The 19,678-nt window shown below is 39.0% G+C and overlaps 3 protein-coding genes across 5 annotated transcripts; 1 reads left to right on the forward strand and 2 right to left on the reverse strand.

Annotated features, from left to right (window-relative positions):
• Positions 1-1,942: 1,942 nt before the first annotated feature.
• LOC116309409 (homeobox protein ESX1-like) lies at positions 1,943-4,272 on the reverse strand. Its single transcript, XM_031725995.2, has 5 exons — positions 3,849-4,272; positions 3,697-3,753; positions 3,428-3,576; positions 2,587-2,700; positions 1,943-2,301 (listed from the first exon to the last, which is right to left on the reverse strand). The coding sequence occupies exons 1-5, from the start codon at positions 4,084-4,086 to the stop codon at positions 2,140-2,142; spliced, it is 720 nt and encodes a 239-aa protein (XP_031581855.2). The 5' UTR covers positions 4,087-4,272; the 3' UTR covers positions 1,943-2,139.
• Positions 4,273-7,385: 3,113 nt separating this feature from the next.
• zgc:110789 (Xan_ur_permease domain-containing protein) lies at positions 7,386-15,668 on the forward strand. 3 transcript variants are annotated; one of them, XM_039614315.1, is made up of 13 exons: positions 7,386-7,404; positions 7,776-7,852; positions 8,519-8,653; positions 8,991-9,148; positions 10,389-10,548; positions 11,009-11,190; positions 11,558-11,678; positions 11,769-11,925; positions 12,186-12,439; positions 12,643-12,807; positions 13,147-13,255; positions 13,344-13,439; positions 14,534-15,668. In XM_039614315.1, the coding sequence occupies exons 2-13, from the start codon at positions 7,805-7,807 to the stop codon at positions 14,800-14,802; spliced, it is 1,854 nt and encodes a 617-aa protein (XP_039470249.1). In that variant the 5' UTR covers positions 7,386-7,404; positions 7,776-7,804; the 3' UTR covers positions 14,803-15,668. The 3 variants fall into 3 exon arrangements, with proteins under 3 accessions (XP_039470249.1, XP_039470248.1, XP_039470247.1); XM_039614314.1 differs by lacking the exon at positions 7,386-7,404 and adding an exon at positions 7,420-7,672; XM_039614313.1 differs by lacking the exon at positions 7,386-7,404 and having other exon boundaries at positions 7,421-7,852.
• Positions 15,648-18,636, reverse strand: LOC120440867 (protein FAM180A-like). Its single transcript, XM_039614316.1, has 3 exons — positions 18,552-18,636; positions 16,104-16,201; positions 15,648-16,009 (listed from the first exon to the last, which is right to left on the reverse strand). Exons 1-3 carry the CDS (start codon positions 18,628-18,630, stop codon positions 15,680-15,682), a joined length of 507 nt encoding a protein of 168 aa, XP_039470250.1. The 5' UTR covers positions 18,631-18,636; the 3' UTR covers positions 15,648-15,679.
• Between the last annotated feature and the right edge of the window lie 1,042 nt (positions 18,637-19,678).

Consider the following 19,678-nt stretch of genomic DNA (forward strand, 5'->3'; position numbering starts at 1 on the left):
CAAAAATAAATCTGTGTTAGCGCTTCAGTATTCTGAACAACATCCAACAGCTGATAAAGAACAAGCTTTAAATAAATGACAGAGTAGAATCAGGTCAGTGTTGTCTTCTGTTTGACACACAGCAAAACTGAGAGCATCAATTTTGCTTATTCATGGGTGCAAGGGCGCCATCTGTCGGTTACTTTCATGTATTGCTTCCCATCTGAGCGTGTGCAAACATGTAGATGTTACTGAGCAAACTGATGCCTTCTGCTTTTTAATTTTTTAATGATTACATTACGTTTTCTTTGGGGTTCTGCAGACGGTTATGGAAATAAATAATAATAAATGCGTATATGAAAAAATTAAACCAAAAACTGGTGAATTTCCAAATCTTTATTAACCAGGTAGGTGCAACTTATAAACCTTTATGTCATATAATCAGTCGTGGATTTTTATAGTCTAATAAAAAGTTTCATCAAACCACTTGTATACATATAGTAAAGTCTCACTGCAGATATAACAGGAAACACTAAAAAAAAAATATATATATAAAATCACTCTCAGGTTGTATTTATTCCATTAAAGGTTATTTGTGTCCATTGCATTTTAAAAAGAGCTTTTATTGCATCTCTGACATCAATATGCTTTTAATACCAGACAGGGGTCCTGATGCAAGTTAGTGACTTAGTGAAAGAAGTTTTTCTTACAGTTTCAAAGACTGCGATATATTTAAGGTGAAAGTGAAATGGTGTACAACCCCGTACTGGGTAATCTCTTGCTGTGTTGATTCCTTTATGGCACTCGTGGCCAGTAAAGTCTCCTAACTATATGGAAAAGATCTTACTCTCAAAGTAAGCAGGTACAGCTAATCTCTATGGATGCTTTCTAACTGAGACAATAAAAGTTTAATGGAAGAATAGTGACAAAGTATAAAATAATAAATTGAGATCAAATGTGAACAATAAACAAACATTTGATGTAAAACATTGCAACAGCTATTTGGCATAAGATAATCTGTCTGGTATCAGTAAGTAAGGTTTCCCTGGAACTATTTACGCCTTTTAGTAAATGTAAGATGCCAGTTTGGAATCACAATAACAAAATCCAATAAAAGTACAGTTATGAGGTTCTCAAGGTTGTTGTTTTTTCTCTTTCCAACAACTATTTTTGTCCTCTTACTGTAATCCCTCCCATGCAGCCAGCAGTGTGGTTTATCTTACAGCAAACACATGCAATAAAGTAAGATAAGGCCAGGGTGAAAAGTTTAGCCATACTCAGAGCCCTGTTAAATGTAATCAGTTATGACCCTGTCAAGTAAATTATTGAATTGATAGCGAAGGCGACGCTGTGTTATCTCTCTTATAATTGGTAATTATTTGAGAACTGGCCTATGTAACACTTCCCAGAAAAAAAACCCTGGAATTGTCGCACGCAGCAGGTTTCAAGGTGAATGGTGAGCACAAGTCGTTAAAGGAAGGCCACGAACAATACTTAATATAAATATGTAACGTTTGCTCGATAAAGGAACAAGAATGAATCTAAACTTTTCACTCTGTAAGTTCGCCTAGAACACAATTATTTATATAGCTCTATAGCCCCAATATACAGTAATGATTCACCCTGTATTTCTCCTTTGATCCCACATGCTGTCTAAATCTGACCTGCCAATAACCTCAAGTTACAAGCCCAAATTAAGATAAGGAGAGGTTGTCAGAAAGTCAAACAGATGAACAGGTCATGGCAAAGCTGTATCTTATCTGTGACAAGGAAAAATCGTGTCATGAAAAAAAAACAGCCAAATGCTTTGCTGCACAGTAACAGTGTGGTGACACAGCTCTCTCTACCAAGAAGTATATCACGGTACAGAACGCCCTCAAACCTTGATCTGTACAAATACATCAGTACACACTAATCACAAGGACTTTTATTTCGAAGAAAGCCATCAGAACGTTTGAAGTAATCAGCTTTATTGAAATAAAAAAAAAGATCAGTGCCTTTATTTCAGCTTCACACAGTGTGACACATTAAAAGCAAAATATACAGCTACAGTATTTTACAGATCTGCGTTTACGTTTGAGCATCATTGCAAACTATTTTCTTTGCCTCATGTAATTAAAAACAATGTAAAAAAAGTGTTGTGCAGAATTAGTGAAGATGCTATCGTTTCGTTCCCAGCATGTCAAAATAGAGAGTCCTGTGACCAGGAGAATGTGCGGCGGTCAGCACAGCCGGTGCTGTTGACGAGCTGAAGTACAGCCTTGATTGAAGAGGTTTTGGTAAACAGCAGGGCAGGCAGCACATTGCTTGGAGCTGGGGCTTCTGTGAGAGCAGAGAAAGATGTTTATCTCACAGGAATAACCAAGATATTCTACTTATGAACCTCTAAATGGCTCAGTTACTAAGAAGGTCACGCTGTATTCAAAGACTTTATAATATCATAAAAATTTTATTGTTTAAATATGTTTAAACTGTGTGCTTCATTTCTTATTTGTAAAGAGCTTTGAGCTGCATTGGGAATATGGGGGAAGTCTTATAACAGAACATATGTGAGAATAATAATAATAATAATGATATGCATATTTTACAAAAATATATCTCAGTTACCTCATAATAAAGCTGGTGAAGATTGGTCGAAAGTAAGCGCTGCCTGGTGATCAGCTCTATGTCTCTGAGTGTTTCAACCTTCCTCCATTTGGCCCTGCGGTTTTGGAACCAAATCTGAACAACACACACAAGGACCATTTAATTAGAAAAATAAATTATACTTTAATAATACTAATACAAGTATGAAGAAAAGTTAATGGAGTTAATTTACCTACAATGAGCCAGTTCACAATAAAAGGCATTGTAATAAAAACGCCTACATCACATCTAAAACTAACAATGATTCAAAACATTTTTATAAAAATCCCTAAACAGTGTTTCAGTTTTGAGCTAATGATTTTAAATGTGTGCTCTAATCCCACCTCACCTTATCATTAATCATTTGGGAGGTTTTGGCTTGTGCAAGAATTCTGTCCAAAGACCATTATTGTCTTTCCACTGACGTGCAAACACACGCAGTTATTGGGATTAGGTTAACTGACGAGTCTAAGTTGCCCACAGGTGTGACTGTGAGTGCCAATGGTTGTGATAGACTGACGACCTGTCCAGGGTGTACCCCGCCTCTCGCCCTGAAACACCTGGGACAGGATCCAGCCACCCCCTGACCCTGATAAGGATAAGCTGAGGAGAATGGATGGATGGACTATTTAGTGCAATCAGTCAGACAGTTGGAGTGTTTGGAGTTTGCTGATTTGATCAAATGGAAATAACAAAATAGCGACTGATACCAGCGTAGCGCCATTAATAATATTGCTCTGTTTATCTGGCCAGTATTAAAAATCTCACTATTTTAAGCTGAAAATGAAACCAAACCAAACAAAGGCGACCACGTGTATCCCACCTGTATTCTGCTCTCTGTCAGCTGCAGGCGAGAGGCTAACTGGTCTCTGGTGCTAATATCTGGGTAATGGGTTTGCTGGAAAACCTTCTCGAGCTCCTGCACCTGGAATGGTGTAAAAGTGACCCTGGTTTGCCTCTTTCTTCTTTGACCTGTGAGCAGACAGTTTTAAACATATGATAGTAAAGAAGTGGTTCAATTTCAAACGGATTAATTCCTGAATCATCCTTTTAATCTATTTTTCTACTCATATATATAAATGTATTACGCACTCTTGCAGTCTCCTGCAGCTTTTGGAGCCTCTTCACGCTGTCCCATATTCTGAGTTTCTATTGACAGAGAGAACATTTCAACATCCAAAGGAACACACACGTTCTGACAATATTTGAACCAATATCTTTTACAGTATGGCGTAAAAACATACCTGTACATGGATGCTGGTTATATACTTGGCTGTTTTCTCTGATGACAGACCACTTCCGATGTACTTCATTCTCTTTTCTGACACATGAGGGCCTTTTCAGAATTTCTTCAATTGAGTGGGGTATTTTTTTCCTCGGCTGAGATTCCACTCCTTTATCTATTTGGGATAACTCTTTTTTTGCGTCTCCTCTCTTCCATATTTCCATCATTTTATCGCCTACCGTCAGCTCATCTGTCATTATATGTTCCTTTTATAGTCAGGTCTTGGTCACCGGTTTAAAAGATACAAAATATTCCTTGGGCTCTGTCAGGCTCTTTCAGTAAAAACAAAATAAATAGAAATAGAATAGAAATCTCTTGGTGTCTGACTTCTTCTGTCTGGGATCTTTGTTACACTCAATGCTTTACAAGGTGAGAACACATGAGTGTCCTCCCACTGCTGTGAGCAAGTGATTGACCTGCGTCACAAGATCATAAAAGAGGAGGAGCTACTGCACTATGCCACAGCATACGTTTGAAAAAAAAACAAAAAAACTACTGCATTCAGCATCCAGCATTCAAAGTTTTAATCTTTCATATATAAGCTATTAATTTAAGGTGTGTGCTCAATTAATTCTCCAGATATTGGCATCTGGTTGTTATCACGATAGAACTGAGTAGTTCAGTTTGCTCTGAGGCTTTATTTCCTTCAGTAGAATCAGCAGGTCACCAGACTCCTGTCTTGTAGAACAGATTTGTAGACTAAATCTGCAGCTTGATTATCACCTTGATAAAATTTCACCATAAACATATTTAAAATCATTGCTTCTCTTTCTTATCGCCTGATTTATTGCACAGGTAATCTTTATCACCTTGGCCTCTGTATGCACTCTCACACTTTAGTTCAACTCAAAAAAACAGAAAAAGCACTGAGCACTCTAGGTGCAGAGTGCAGGAGAAGGTGGTCTGTCTCCATCTAGTGGTACCGGCCTCTCAGTGAACCTGCTTATAATTCTCTGAATATAGTAATGCATTTAAGGGTCTTATTGTGTATTGTAGCTAAAGTTCAAGTTTATTTAACAACATTTATGACTGCTAAGTTCATCTAGTAGAAGGGATTTCACCTATTTATTATATTTATGTATAAAATATTGTCAAAATAGAAGCAACACAGACTGAGGTATTGTAAACACCTGTTTCTAGTTACAGTAGATAGATTACAGTCAATAAACCGTTATAATAATTAACTGAAATAAAAACTGATCTTCCTGTGTATAAGATTATAAGCAGCGACTCATGGGTATATATAGATATTCAAAATTAAAGTTTACGTTTTCATAGATGTTGCATCGAGCTCTATGGCCATAGGAATGCTAAGGAAAATTAAACAACTGATTTTTGATTCAGCATGAACCCTCTGAGCTTGGGGGGCTGAAGGTGAGCAATGCACATGTTTAAATACTTTATATTAACTCATTAACCACTCATGAGTCACAAAATGTGACGCACATGTGCCTCTTGTGATCTCTAGGTAATCCGGTATGCACCATTCCAAGTCAGAGCGAAGTAGGGCTGATAAAGACACGAACACAATACATCATATCAAAGAGAAGCTAATCAATTAGAGCAAGCTCACACTTAATTGGAGATATGGTGAGAAAACTATAAGGAGTAACAACATGCGCTTTCTTACTGGCAAACTCTGGTAAGTTCAAGCCAAAGCTGCACGCCTCGTAAAAGGTCACAGGATGCAATCAGACACAAGATAAGAGCCAAAACATTTAGACCGAGGCAGTAAAAGATTACAGTCAACGTTGTTATATCTCATTTGCACCTCCCAGCATGTTACAAGAATAAGGGCTTCATTAAATCTTAGTGTTGTTCAGCAGTTTTGTTTGTTTCAGTGCTAAATCATTATTTGTATAGACTTCTCTTCCATTGGTTCTTACAACAGAACTGAAGAAGCTTCTCGGATGAGAGGTGAAACGTCTTCAAGCAACTTAAAGAAGTCCAGACGCTTTTCTTTGCAAACTCCTTTGACTATGATGACCTGGATGACTGAGAACCTTCACAGACATATTCTCTTCCATTGGCATTTCAATCACTGACCAGATATCGCTACTGACACATCCGCTGACCTTTTGGCCTTCTATTGGTCTTCTTGAAAGAGAGCTCTCTTTCTCTCAGTGTGTGTGTGTGTGTTTGTCTGTGTGTGTGTGTTCAATTCGGTCAGAATTCAGTTTTACTTGATAACACCAAATCACAACAAAGTAATAACAATAATAAACAGAACTGGAACCAAGCTCATGGAGGGGCAGCCATCTGCTGCGACCGTCCATTTGCTTCCTTTTCTTCACTTCACCTCTTCTTATAAGCTTTAATTGTGTAAGTAAGATGCTGCAGAGCCGAGGCTTGTTCAATAGTTTTGGTTAAAGAGTCATTTTTTGCTGGTACCGTTTATGTTACACCCCATACCACCCCAGCTGAGTGTTTGTATTTATTAGTTATCCTCTAATTCCAAATATTATTTCTTCACTTTTTTGTTTTTGTTTCTTTTTTGCAAATGTTATTAAGCCTTTAAAAATAACACTGATTCTACCCTCAGGCCTTTGCTGACATGTGAGTCACATGCACTCAGAGTAGACCGCATGATGCCCCACTCCTGCTACTCTCCTGGTTTGTAAGTTTCATGTGAGCTCAATTTTCTTCAGCTATTTTATTTGTTGGATACGTTCCAAGATTCCATCTCTGCTATTTAAATGCTCCACAGCAGTCAGGATAAAACCTTTCTCACAGGATTCTACTTTAAAATTGTATTTTCTAATTTTGTTGTTTAACGGGAGGAACAGGATTAGAGGTTAGAGTTACAAATAATAATTGAATTTAAATGTCTCTTTGTTGGTCAGTTAGTAACTTAGATCCAGGCTGAACATCTCAGCAGCTATTCAGTGGTTTGGTATGAAATATGGCACACTTCTTCTCTCCCTGATAAAGAAACCTACTCATTTTGGTGATCACCTGACTTTTCCTTCAGAAAAACCTAAATGTCTGGCCAATGGTGAAATGGAGCGTTCCACAGGCATTCATATCCTTTAAGGATGAATGATATTGGTTGCTTTTCACTGGAGTCTTTGTGCTGCCAGCGTGTGCCCTAGATTGTGATTTTGGAATAAGAAGAGATGTGCACTAATAATCATATGACATGCACACAGAAATGGATGCAAGCAGTGTGAGGATGAGCTTCTGCTGCTTGTCCACCACATTAATGAAGTGGTGGTGGGCTGTTATCAAACTCCTAACAATATAATCTGATTTACTATCATTTTACGGGAAGTAGAAATATACAGTAAATTAGGAAATGAAGTTAACATCTACAGAACATTTTCTAGTCATCTATCAATACCAGCTTTGTGATTATTTGCCAACATGTGATCACTGCAGAAGTTTACCCTCCAAAACAAACATTTGGTGTTAAATTTAGAAAGAAACTTTGGGAGGGGGAAGTCTTTCCCAACTACAGTCTGTATTCTTTAACTGTTAAACATCTCTGACTGCGGAGGTTTGAGCTGAGCACACAGGTCACCACATACAGTAGATTTGCTGCTTCTTCAGCTTTAGAAATATATGACCTATGTTGAGGAATTAAATCTTTTAATACTTTCTTGCCTAAAGAGTTCTTGGTACGAGATCTTATCTCCTGCCAGCCAAATGCCGGGCGGTCAGCTGCTAATTCTGTTGTAATTCGGTTCACATGAGCTGCAGGTGGGATCCATTTTGATCAACAAAAGCTGCAGTCTCATGTCTGAACTCTGCGCGTTCATAATACTCTGCCTGCTCCGACCGTCTGTACGCTCGGCTCCTAGCTCTCTCCCCTCTCTATCAGATGCTCCTCACGATCCCTCCCCTCTGATTAATGGTTTTCATTTCTCTGTTTTGTTTCTTGGCTCAGGAGACCACAAACTGGACCTATAGCCTGACATGGCTCCAGAAAAGGAAAGTAATGGACTTGACAACTATACCTTTGCGGTGAGTGTTGCCTTTAATTTTATATTAGGAAATGATTAGTGAGATTGCATAATCATTAATGACTTCACCCATGACTGCAAATTGGAAAATACACAGTTGTAAGCCCTGGATTCGGAATCACATCTTGGCATTCATAACTCTCAGGTGTCCATGTGGATTATAAATACTAACCCACATTCTGACTTTACCTGCAGTAACTGTGGTAACTAATATGATTAAGCAGCCTCACATTAGTTACTACACTGTTTGCACTGTTTGCTGAGTGAAACTGTAGCATGAGTAGTTGTTTTTTACAAGTTTCAGTCTCACCATCAAAATGACTGAAATACTTGTAAAATGAAGGTTTTCCTACCATCACATGATTATGGAAGTAATTCTTGATCCCTACTGTTGAAAAATGGAACGACTTCTCCGACTGCCCTGTTCTTTTCATCTTATTCTAATATTTTGGTTATGACAAACATGAAATTAGTTCTTTAATTATAGTTATTTATATACATTTTTATAGATAGTGTTTGTAAAAACATGTCAATACATGCTGTTTTTTAAAAAAGGGCAGTTAGTTGTCAGTGATGCATACAATGATTTTGAGGATCACAAGTGTTGATAGATCCCTGCAGAATGTTCTAGTTTGACATGTCTGCTTATTCTTCTAATTAACTGAAGCTGGAAGGACGTTTCTGTGATCTGCCCGACACAGAAAAAGAACCAGCCTCCTCTACGGACGAGTACAGTAACAAACTAGCATACTGTGTAACAGATGTTCCTCCCTGGTACCTGTGCATCATTTTAGGAATCCAGGTATGTCAACAAAGGGTTTTTTCTTTGATTTTTTTTCCCTTTGGCCATGTTTAACAATGATTAAGAGCCAGCTTTGTCGCATTGTTTCTAAAGTAACAATGTAAACATGACCAGCTTTCGTTTGACATTTCCTTGAGTGTTAGTTACTTGGTTTTATTTATGTAAGCCAGATAGTGAAATTTTACTTTAATTGCACCGAACCTTCACTGTAATCTCCCAGGTGGTGTACAAACATCAACCATGTACAAATTCTATTTGAGCCTTTTCTTTTTTAAAATGTGTAAATCCTACAAAGATTAAATGAATCTGTGTTTTTTCCCCAACTTTGCCCTCTCAGCACTGTTTGACTGCATTTGGAGGGATCATTGCCATCCCTCTGATCCTGTCCCAGGGACTGTGTCTGCAGCATGATGGCCTCACTCAGAGCCATCTCATCAGCACAATCTTCTTAGTTTCTGGGGTCTGCACTCTGTTGCAAGTAGTCTTTGGCATTAGGTAAGGAAACAAGAGGGAACATTACTTATTAAAAAAAGAGGCAGTAAGACTGCATGGCTGTCTGTATCTGTGGGATGTCTCCTGGGGATATGCGCTAGGAATTTTTGAAGTCATGAATTGTATTGTAGGATTCTGGAGTGCTTTAAATTTCTTTTATTTAATGCAAGATGATTTACATTAATTTATTGTTCATTCAGTGCTTTTTGATGTTCTGAGAGTACTTGACCAACGCAGTGGTACAACAGGATGGAATTAATTAAGCTTCTTCTTCTTATTAAACAGCCAGAACAGAGAAGCCCTTCTGCCTTTCTTCTTAACCTCTTTTGAACTATAATGCCTGCAAAAATGAATGTGCATAAACAACGAGTAGTATTTGAGGGCTTCCTGGAGGTGAAATAAGTGCATTTGAGCTTTTATACTGTACAGAACTCGGCTTTTATTGTCAAGATAAATAGTATTTAGTTGTTTTTCTAATTAATTACTGCTTAAAATACCAGTATGGAAACTTCCTTGTAAACAGTGACACATGCACAGGAGAACGAACATGATGTCACTGTTCTGGAGGCCTACAAACTTGTATGTTGTTGCTCTGAACTTCTGTTATGTGGTTGCAGACTCAGCCTGCCTGAATACCGGTGTCACAGATGGATTAATGGAGGAATTTCTATCTTATTATGTTTGGAATCTACTTCCTGCTAAGTCCACATTGTTCTGGCTTAGCACCACTCATACTTTCTTGTCTTTCCCAAAATGTCTGCAAGTCAGCTGTGAGGGAAAACAAGCCTCGCCTTTAGTGGTGCTTTTAGTGTCCCATGCAAAACAAAGGAAAGCAATGCTAATGATTTGTGTCCACCAGAATGAAAACTTTCTGATCTTTCATCAAAAGAAATGTTTGCATGTTTTGTTTTTCACAAGAAAACTTCTCTTCTTCAGTGACTTGTGTGAATGATGCACTGCTTATGAGAATAGCATAATGACGGTCATTACGTAGCAGATTATTTTAACTGACTTAACTTTCAGTCTAACAGTTTGCATAATAGGTCACACTGTCTTCACATGATTTAAATTAACCATTTCCTCGTACATGATTCAAATAAATAGACTGCAGATGCCGTCAGAGAGGTCTTAAAAAACACACGCATGCACAGAGACACTGTGTCTCAGTCAGTCTAAGCATCACCCAAAGATACTGTATCTGATGGTTTGTGCTCTCATATTGCATTGTGTTAATCATTTCCAGGCTGCCCATTCTCCAAGGTGGCACATTCACATTACTGGCTCCTTCCATGGCACTGCTCTCCATGCCAGAGTGGACATGTCCTGCATGGACGCAAAATGCCAGCCTAGTCAACACCTCGTCCACAGACTTCATAGAAGTGTGGCAAAGTCGAATGAGAGCAGTAAGTAAACTGTGACAGTCTGAACCTTCAGCACATTGATCCCAGTAGATCCTTTTTGGTTACATTTTTCTAAAAACTCATCTGACTTGATTTCTCCAACTGCAAACTAGTTGAGCTTGTTAAAAAAAAAGTGCTTCCAAGGAGGCACAAAGATTTCAAATTAGCATTTGTAGCAGTCCTAGTGCCCATGCTGGAAGCCTTCAAGTTCATGCATGTTGCCGAGCCATAGACTGGAACCCTCTGGTGGAGGTTTCAGCTCATGGCTTATAGACTTGTACATGTCCTGTTAAACAGAAACACTTAAGGGTAAGGCAGATAGAAGTTTATCCCAAAAGTCTAACACTGACCGACAATGGAAATGTTTGCCAGGAAATAACAACAGAAATGTTTTTTAGTAAAAATGTTCATGAGATTCCAAATTCCAAATTCTGACTGTCAACATTTTTGTGTTTCTCTTAAGCTTCAGGGATCCATTATCGTGGGATCACTCTTCCAAGTGCTGGTTGGTTTTTCAGGCCTTATTGGCCTCTTCATGCGCTTCATTGGGCCTCTCACCATCGCTCCCACTATTTCTCTCATTGGACTGTCCCTCTTTGACTCCGCGGGTAGCAGTGCTGGGAACCACTGGGGCATCTCTGCAATGTGGGTAAAATTTCTAAATAAAGTCCCTAAAAAAGGCCCCATTTCTCTACATAGCGTAAAAATTACAAAACGAATATTTAAAGACTGCCAGAGAGATTTGTATAGAAAATATTTCATGCCACCTTAAAGCAGGTTTCTCAATCAAATGTGTGTTAGGTTATGTTCCCAGTCCTGCCTGGTCAAGACTTTAGAAAATAATACGCCTTCAACCGAGTAAAGCTTTAATCTTAAGGCTGCAGAGGAAAGCCTATTAAAACTTTCTTGCCCAACAGACAGCACAGCTGATCTACTTTCCTTTTTGTTCATTCCAAGTAGACTCAGCAATATTTACACAATGTTTTTTCCCCTTTATGTCTGTGTCACACAGGACCACAGCACTCATCATCCTGTTCTCCCAATACCTCCGTCACATACCAGTGCCCTTTCCAGCATATAACAAGGATAAAAGACTTCACACCTCTCCAGTCTACGTCTTTCAGATTCTTCCTGTATGTTGAAGACATTGAGTCTTTTCTTTTTTTATTAATTCTTTTAAGAAAAGGTGATTTAACAAGGTGTTTTTTTAAATGCATCACAAGGTTTTGCTTGGAATCACATTATCTTGGACCATTTGTTACATTTTGACTGTCTACAATGTACTTCCTGCTGAACCAGACAAGTATGGTTACCTTGCACGCACCGATCTAAAGGGAGATGTCATGAGCCAGGCTCCCTGGTTGGTTTTCCCGTACCCAGGTAAGATGGAAAAGCTCCATTAAAACAACTTTGGTCATTTTCTTTGTTTCTGATTTTGAACTAAACTCAGACTGAATGGGATCATTGTTTCCACCCGTGTTTCTTTGTAATGAAGAGGAATATCATCCAGTACCACAGTGTGGCTCAGTGATGTGTTGGAAGATACTCAGCGAGTCATCAAAGTTATCTTATTTTCAGAATAATATTTTGCAGATTATGCATTTGTGTCATTTTCAACTTGCTTGCGTTTCCAAAATTAGGACAATGGGGGAGACCTACTGTGAGCCTTGCAGGGGTGATCGGCATCTTGGCTGGTGTAATTTCCTCTATGATAGAGTCTGTTGGGGACTACCACGCCTGTGCTAGGTTATCTGGAGCTCCACCACCCCCAAAACATGCCATCAACAGGGGTATCGGTATTGAGGGGATAGGCTGCCTGTTGGCAGGTGCCTGGGGTACCGGAAATGGTACCACCTCATACAGCGAAAATGTCGGAGCCCTTGGTATCACAAAGGTGAGATGACCTGCTGTTTTCTGAATTATGCATTTTAAATCCAAATTTTTTCCTTTGTTCTCGCTACTGTTTGGATTTTTTTGGAGTTTTGTGCAGTTTTCTGTGTTGTTAGTTCTTTTCCTCTCCTAAATTTTTGCATTTTAAGCACAAATGTCAGTGCATTCAGATCTCAGGAAAACGGAGAGAATTTCAATTTTTTGCAGGTGGGCAGTCGGATGGTGATTGTGGCCAGCGGAGTGTTGATGGTTGTCATGGGCATATTTGGTAAAGTGGGAGCTATATTCACCACTATCCCTTCACCTGTCATAGGAGGAATGTTCATGGTTATGTTTGGTGTCATCTCTGCAGCTGGAGTTTCAAATCTGCAGGTTTGTCAAAAATGTCTCTGCAGCTGATGCATTTTCAATCATCCAGGAAAGTAAATCTCCAAAAGTTGAGGTTTCTGGACGTAGCGTTTTGTGAAACGTTTGCGTCACTCATCAATCACTGACCAAAACCCATGATCGGTGTTCATCATTTTTTCAGTGATTTTGATCAATGGTCATGGGAATTTGATTTATGATTAAGAACTCCTCAGTTTTCCTTCAACTAGACTTTTATAAGTTTCTGGGTCACATTTTCAAGAAGTCACCTGGATGACATGAACTCAAAACTCGATGAACATCAACTTTTGGAGATTAACTTTTGTTTCTGGGTCACATTTTCAGTACGCAGACATGAACTCATCTCGAAACATCTTCATTTTTGGCTTCTCCATGTTCACCGGTCTGGTTATTCCTAATTGGATATTGAAGAATCCCAAAGCTATTTCTACAGGTGGACAGAAAATCTTTACTAATCTTAGAAGTATTTTCCAGCAAACCGATCATTTAAACACAGGTCTAACTGTTTGCATTGTATCCAGGTGTGGTAGAACTTGATCAGGTCCTACAGGTGCTTCTGACAACCAGCATGTTTGTTGGTGGCTTCTTTGGTTTCATACTGGACAACACCGTTCCAGGTATTGCTCTTTGTTACTGTTCTGCCTTTATTTAACTCGCCGTGTTTAAAACACTGAAGCATAGATCTGAGGTTATGATAAACAAGGCAATTTAATGAAACTGATGAAAATGATTTTCAGAATGCTTTTATGGTATTTAGAGTTGTGGACATATTCATTTAGCTTAATGATTATTCAATTAATTAAGAAAGGGTTAGAACAGGGGTAGGCAACTCCAGGCCTTGAGGGCCGATGTCCTGCAGGTTTAAGATGTGTCCTTGAACCAAAACACCTGATTTAAATGACTAAATGACCTCCTTAACATGTCTGGAGGATCTCCAGAGGCCTGGTGATGAACTAATCATTCGATTCAGGTGTGTGGACGCAGGGTGAGATCTAAAACCTGCAGGACACCGGCACTCGAGGCCTGGAGTTGGACACCCCTGGGTTAGAATAACATGTGAAAAAGAATGTTTACACAAGACTCTATGACTCTATAGTATGAGGACTATGAGAACTCCTAGGTGAAATAAGTTGGAGTAATCATTTTTTTTCTCACCCTCATCATTGTGGAGGAATTTTGATGCACTCTCGTCCACAACATTGCTTGAGATTATTGAGGTTTGCAGGTATTTGTTTATGCACAGCACTCTTAAGGTCTCACCGTACGAGAGCACTGAATTTCAATCTGGTCAAGGTCTAAAGTTTGATTGGGTCTGTACAACACCTTGATTATTTTTTTTATACCTATTCTGCTTTAGATTTGGTGGCGTGGGATCAATTCAATTCAATTTTATTTATATTGGGCAAAATGACAACAGCAGTCGCCTCAAGGCACATTGTCCTGTTGCATGACATAGGAAGTAGTAAGAGTCTACTTTCTTTTTCACGGGAGTTTAGAAATGAAAACAGCGAAATAAGTAATATTTTTTTAACCTTTCATTAGTGTCTATCACTTCAGCCAAATCTAAAGAAAAATGTTTTAGAAATATTTTCTTAGAGAAGCATAATCCCAGGACTCAGTGTTGAGAACATTTATGATAAACAAACCAAAGCGGGAAATAGAGATAATCCAGAGTCTGTTTTTAAAAAAAACCATTTAACATGTCCAACAGGATCAAAGCATGAACGAGGTATCCTTGCCTGGAACAAGGCTCATGAGGATGACTCCAGCAACACACTGGAGAGTGGAAAAGTCTACAGCCTTCCCTTTGGCATCAACTCTCATCTGTGTTCTTCCTCCTCGTTCCGGTACATCCCCTTTTGTCCTCCTACTATGCCCAACTCCCCGGATGGATGCGGGGCAATTGCTAATTCAGTGGAGCCTAAGCGGCCATTGGGACAACAAGAGCCTGCACAGATTATTACTGGAGCTGGCCTGTGAGTGGTGCACTCAGTCCAGCGTGCCATTTGGGGGATTTTTCCAAAACCAGTTCCATCACAGGCAGCTCAGTTTGGACCTTGTAAAGGGCACTCTAATATAACAACATGGTGCAAAGTATGTAAATGACCTTTTAAGGTGACGTTTGCAAATTATATCCTGCACTGGGAGGTACGTGATCAGCCACAATGTTACAACCACTTAGTGGGTAAGTGATCATATCACTACAGTGCAATGTTCTGCTGGGAAGCCTTCGTTCCTGGCATTCATGCGGAAGCTACTTTCACTTGTTTCAACCAACTAAACATTGTTGTAGACAAGTAACACTTTCCTTTAAGGAGGAGACTGTGTTTCACCACAGTGTGAGAAGTGGTTTTAATGTTGTGGCTCATCTTTAATGGTATAGATAGATTTTTTTGTAAACTGGTGATACTGGTGATATGATAATTGTTGATGATGTATATCTTAAAAAAATCTGAGCAGACCTGCAGTTCTCATTGGTTCAAAACTTGATGTTTTATTCTTTCATATTAATCTCGAAATACCGTCACATCTGGGTGCTAGTGAACGAACATGATTAAATCCACAATGTTTAATGCTACATTCAAGATATGAATTTGTTTCAAATACAGTACCTCATGTTTGGATGAACATTTGCTGTAACAGTTAATATTTTACAATGATTGTGTTTATTTTCTTTCTGTGCACTTTATGAATTCATGCTGACGTTTACTGACAGGACATTTCCATCAGGATCTGTCAGCCATCCAGCTGCAAGCTCCAACACTTCTTCAGTGCTCAGACACGGACTGCTGAATGAAATTTTTCATCTGTGTGCATATTAAACAATGAGTCATTTTGTCACAGCACCACCGCTTACTCAGTTTCTCAGTGTCAGATCCTTCTTGATGGATTTGTATAGGCTTACAAAGGACTCTGCCCACACGTCTCTTTGGTATTCAGTAGCGGAGCTGACCATCTGATGGGCAGTGTACACCAAAGTTAAGACAGTGCACTCAAAATCGTCCTGATCCAGGCAGCCAGTATGATTTGAAAGACCGGATATGAGTCTCAATATGTCTGGTAGCTTTTTCGGAATGATCTCTTCACTGATTAAATTCAGGTTTCTTGTCTTCTGAAGGGAAGCTAGTTCAGCATCTGTGACCGAAAACGCTCCACTGGATTCAAAATGTATGCCAGTCATCAGTATCTATGTTCAGTGACAAGAAAAGAAGTAATTATTAATAGTTACATTGTCAGTGTTTGCTTTTTACTCATAAAAACTCAAAAGTTTGTTCTTTTACCTCAAACAGCAGATGAGCATCACTGATGGAGCTGATGAAAGTGGGGTTCACCACAGGTGTCACTCCTCCTTTTATGCTTCTTGCAGCTGGAAATAGGGCTGGTGCACCAAGAGACACAGACAATGAGAATTATGGGTGTTATGAAAGCATGAGCAGTTTCACATCTGGATTATTTCTATGCATCCAAAAGACAGTTTAAATCTTTTCAGCTGGAAATCCCTGTGACAAGTAAGCAATATTCCCTGCATGGTACGATGAAATGCAGATTTTACTGTGAGGTGAAGGCTGTGACAGATGTGAAATCCAGGTTCATCCAGCCCACAGCAGCAGGTAATCTATAATAGGTGTTCTAAAGTCTGTGATCTCTAACCTTTCTTATGAATCCTATCAGCAGACAATGAGACATGACCTCAAACTTCAAAGGAAACATAGAAATCAAAGGCGGAGTGACACATGGATTGTACAACAAGTTCCAGATGATTGTACAGAGCTGTATATGGGATTCAACCTCAGTTTCAGCATTCCTTATGCTTGTGATTTAAGCCAGGATGTTAAAAACAAGTAAGCTTGTGGGGTCAAATGCAATTCAGAAGCTTTCTCTGAATTTCTCTGAATTACTCTGAATTCAATTTTACTGAAGCACAATTGCTTTCACTCAGAAAAGGCTCACTAATTAGGATTAAACTCAGCGAGTCGAATGGAAACATTAGGTATTTGGTGTTGAACCAAAACTATCTGACAAAACTCTGTCCAGGTGTTGGTGCCACATGTCACCGGAGTTAGAGAGCCTGTGTTGTAGGGTGATGTGAAAATCTCATGAAAAACAACATGAATAGTCCAGGAGGTCACTGAAGAGCATGAATGAGTACACAATATTTCATGAACAGATAGATTACATGGTCCTCTGCAATTCTGAGGTTCAGGCTTTTTCCCCCCAAAGCATGAAAAACAGGAGGGAATCGTGCAAAAAGACAGACAGAAAACTGCTCCGGCATGCAGTAATATCAGCAGGATGGTAAAGTGATTCAGTTCAAAAAATAAAAAAGGAAGCCCATTAAGAAATTCATTGATACGCCAGAGCCACTTAACCAGTGCCAGCACGTTCACAGCATGTGTTTATTTCAGCAGATGAAACAAGATGATATTTTAATAGACTTTAAATCAACCGAGCAAGTGGGTCATTATGTTAAGCTAACGATCTCCATTAATCTCAGTTCAATCAGGCCAGCGAGAGCTTGCATTATTAAACAGGATAGCTTTTCCTTTTTAGTAACTTCTCCAATTCACAGCGATTAAACATTTTCATGAAACATATTACTCTGAATTACATGTTTAGGTAATTACGATTATGTCAGGACATAATGATTGATTCATGATTCATAATTAGTTGCATAAAATAGTAATTAAACTCCAGCATATCCAAACCTGTTTTCACCTTTATGTTTTACTAATAGAAGATATCGCAGCAAACACTGTTTCCTCGTCCTTCTCTCTTATTGCAAAGTTTTACTTGAAATGTTTTCATGTACATACATGTTCCTAGTTATGCTTACACACTTTTGAGTAAGGCACATTTATTTTATTAGATCTGCAGCCTTTTCTTACTATTTGCTATATGTAATTCATTCTAATTGTTGTGACAATATTAAAATTTGCATTTTTTCAAGCACGTGAGGTTGGATGAGGTTGCACTTGCATGATATTTACTGGTACTGCCCCATAATGACATATTCATCTATGTAAGACTTTAACTCCAAAAAAGATCCTGGACTTTAACTGCAGTCTTAAATCTTGATGACCAACTTTATTTCTTTGGCAGCTTCACCTACAGCGGGAGGACGTTGTTTGAAACACTGGGATAAATGCCAAAACCAGTTTAACATCATAATACTAAAGTGCACATGGTGCCCATGTTTATCAGCTGATCTTAAAAAAGAGCCCAATAAATCTAATCCTGATGATCGTGGCTTCTCATTCCTTCATGTCAGTGACCCACGCTCATCTCTGCATTTTAATCGCATTCTTAGAGTGTTGTGTTTTTGAATTGCAATGAAATCAAGATTTACAAAAACACTCAACAAACTCCACAGGCAGAAAGAATCATCTGTCACAAGCTGATCTGATCATCTTTGCTGTAAGCTTTTCATTATTCACAGTGTTTCCTCCTTCTCTCAGATCTGTTTACAGCTCCAGCCACTGTTTTCCACATTAGAAACAGGTGCAGCTGATCTGTGATCCCAGAGCAGCCGCCAAGATTAAAACATGCTTTGATTAAAAATAGACATTTAAAACTATTTAACTCACAGATTAGGTGCTGGATTACAGGACAGGTGAGGAACGAGGATCACTCTGTGTTCAGCAAAGATTCCCAATGCTCATAAAGTATTTGCAAAAGCTGAACTGTTCGCTGTCTGTAGCAAACGTACATACATGCATTTTGAGTCTTACCATTAGCCCGACGTTGTGTGGCACCTGCCTCGATGCAGTTCCAGAAAAGAGCAACTATAAGCATCTTCCAGAGCAGCATGGTCGCCTGATGTTAGTTGCAAAACTGCACAGAGGTCTCTAAATTTACTGAGCATTTGGAGCCACATACAGCATCAGACGGCACACTTTATTGATCACTCGTGTTCTCGGACTCGGTCTGCCTTTCTCTCCACCTCCTCTCTCTCTTTTGCTCTCATGAGCAGGATTATAATGCTTCCATCTGGTTGTCATTAGGTTCAAAGGCACCCTCTTATTTTTGCAACATTTTTCTGGTCTCCCCTACTTCTTGTACATGTGGACAACTTTAATGTGTTTGTCTCGTGTCATCTTCATGGATGCAGCAGCGATTTTCTTTGTTCAAATATGTTCTCACTGAAATGTCACAGAAAAGCTTCGTATCAAATCTAAAATTCTCATCTGTATTTAGTGTACCTTTGCAATTCATGTCATGATTTAGCTGCAACCAGAAAACCATATGCTGATTTCCAGTATGCACAGTGTTCACAGGCTCTGCAGCCTTAGAAACAACTTGTCATGTAACAATGTTGTTGTCACTTGCTGTTAAATGAATAGTTATTTGTTCATCCAACTGTCTCTAGAAAGAATGTGTTCATATACATATATTTTATAGAGTCATGAGCTATGTATTTACCACCAACAGTTGGTGTACCTCAGCTGGAGCACATGTGACGGTGCCAGGATGAGCACTGAACAACCAGCTTCGTCTCCGTTCTTCAGTATGAGAACTGTGAAAAGTTCGCACTCCATGAATATGAAACTCGGCTAGGTGATTATTTCTAACTGTATAAAGTGCTGACACCCTGAAGTCAGCACTGAAAACATCTGCAGAAACCACAAAGAGGCACTTTGTTCACTGCCTGGCACTGTTCACCTTCTACACAAGCCTGAGGAACACTAACCAAAAATAAAATATCACTTATTTGTTGTAGCGCTATTTTAGTCCCAATTTGTTGCATGTAGGAGTTAAAATTGATGCCAACGCCTGGGCACAGCACAAAGTTCTGCTATGCGTCATGTTGGTGCAGTCGAATGCGTTTCAGTAGGAGACTCAGAGAGATGTGGCGGTC

This window comes from Oreochromis aureus, linkage group 7 (genome assembly GCF_013358895.1).
Source record: "Oreochromis aureus strain Israel breed Guangdong linkage group 7, ZZ_aureus, whole genome shotgun sequence".
Lineage (NCBI taxonomy): Eukaryota > Metazoa > Chordata > Actinopteri > Cichliformes > Cichlidae > Oreochromis > Oreochromis aureus.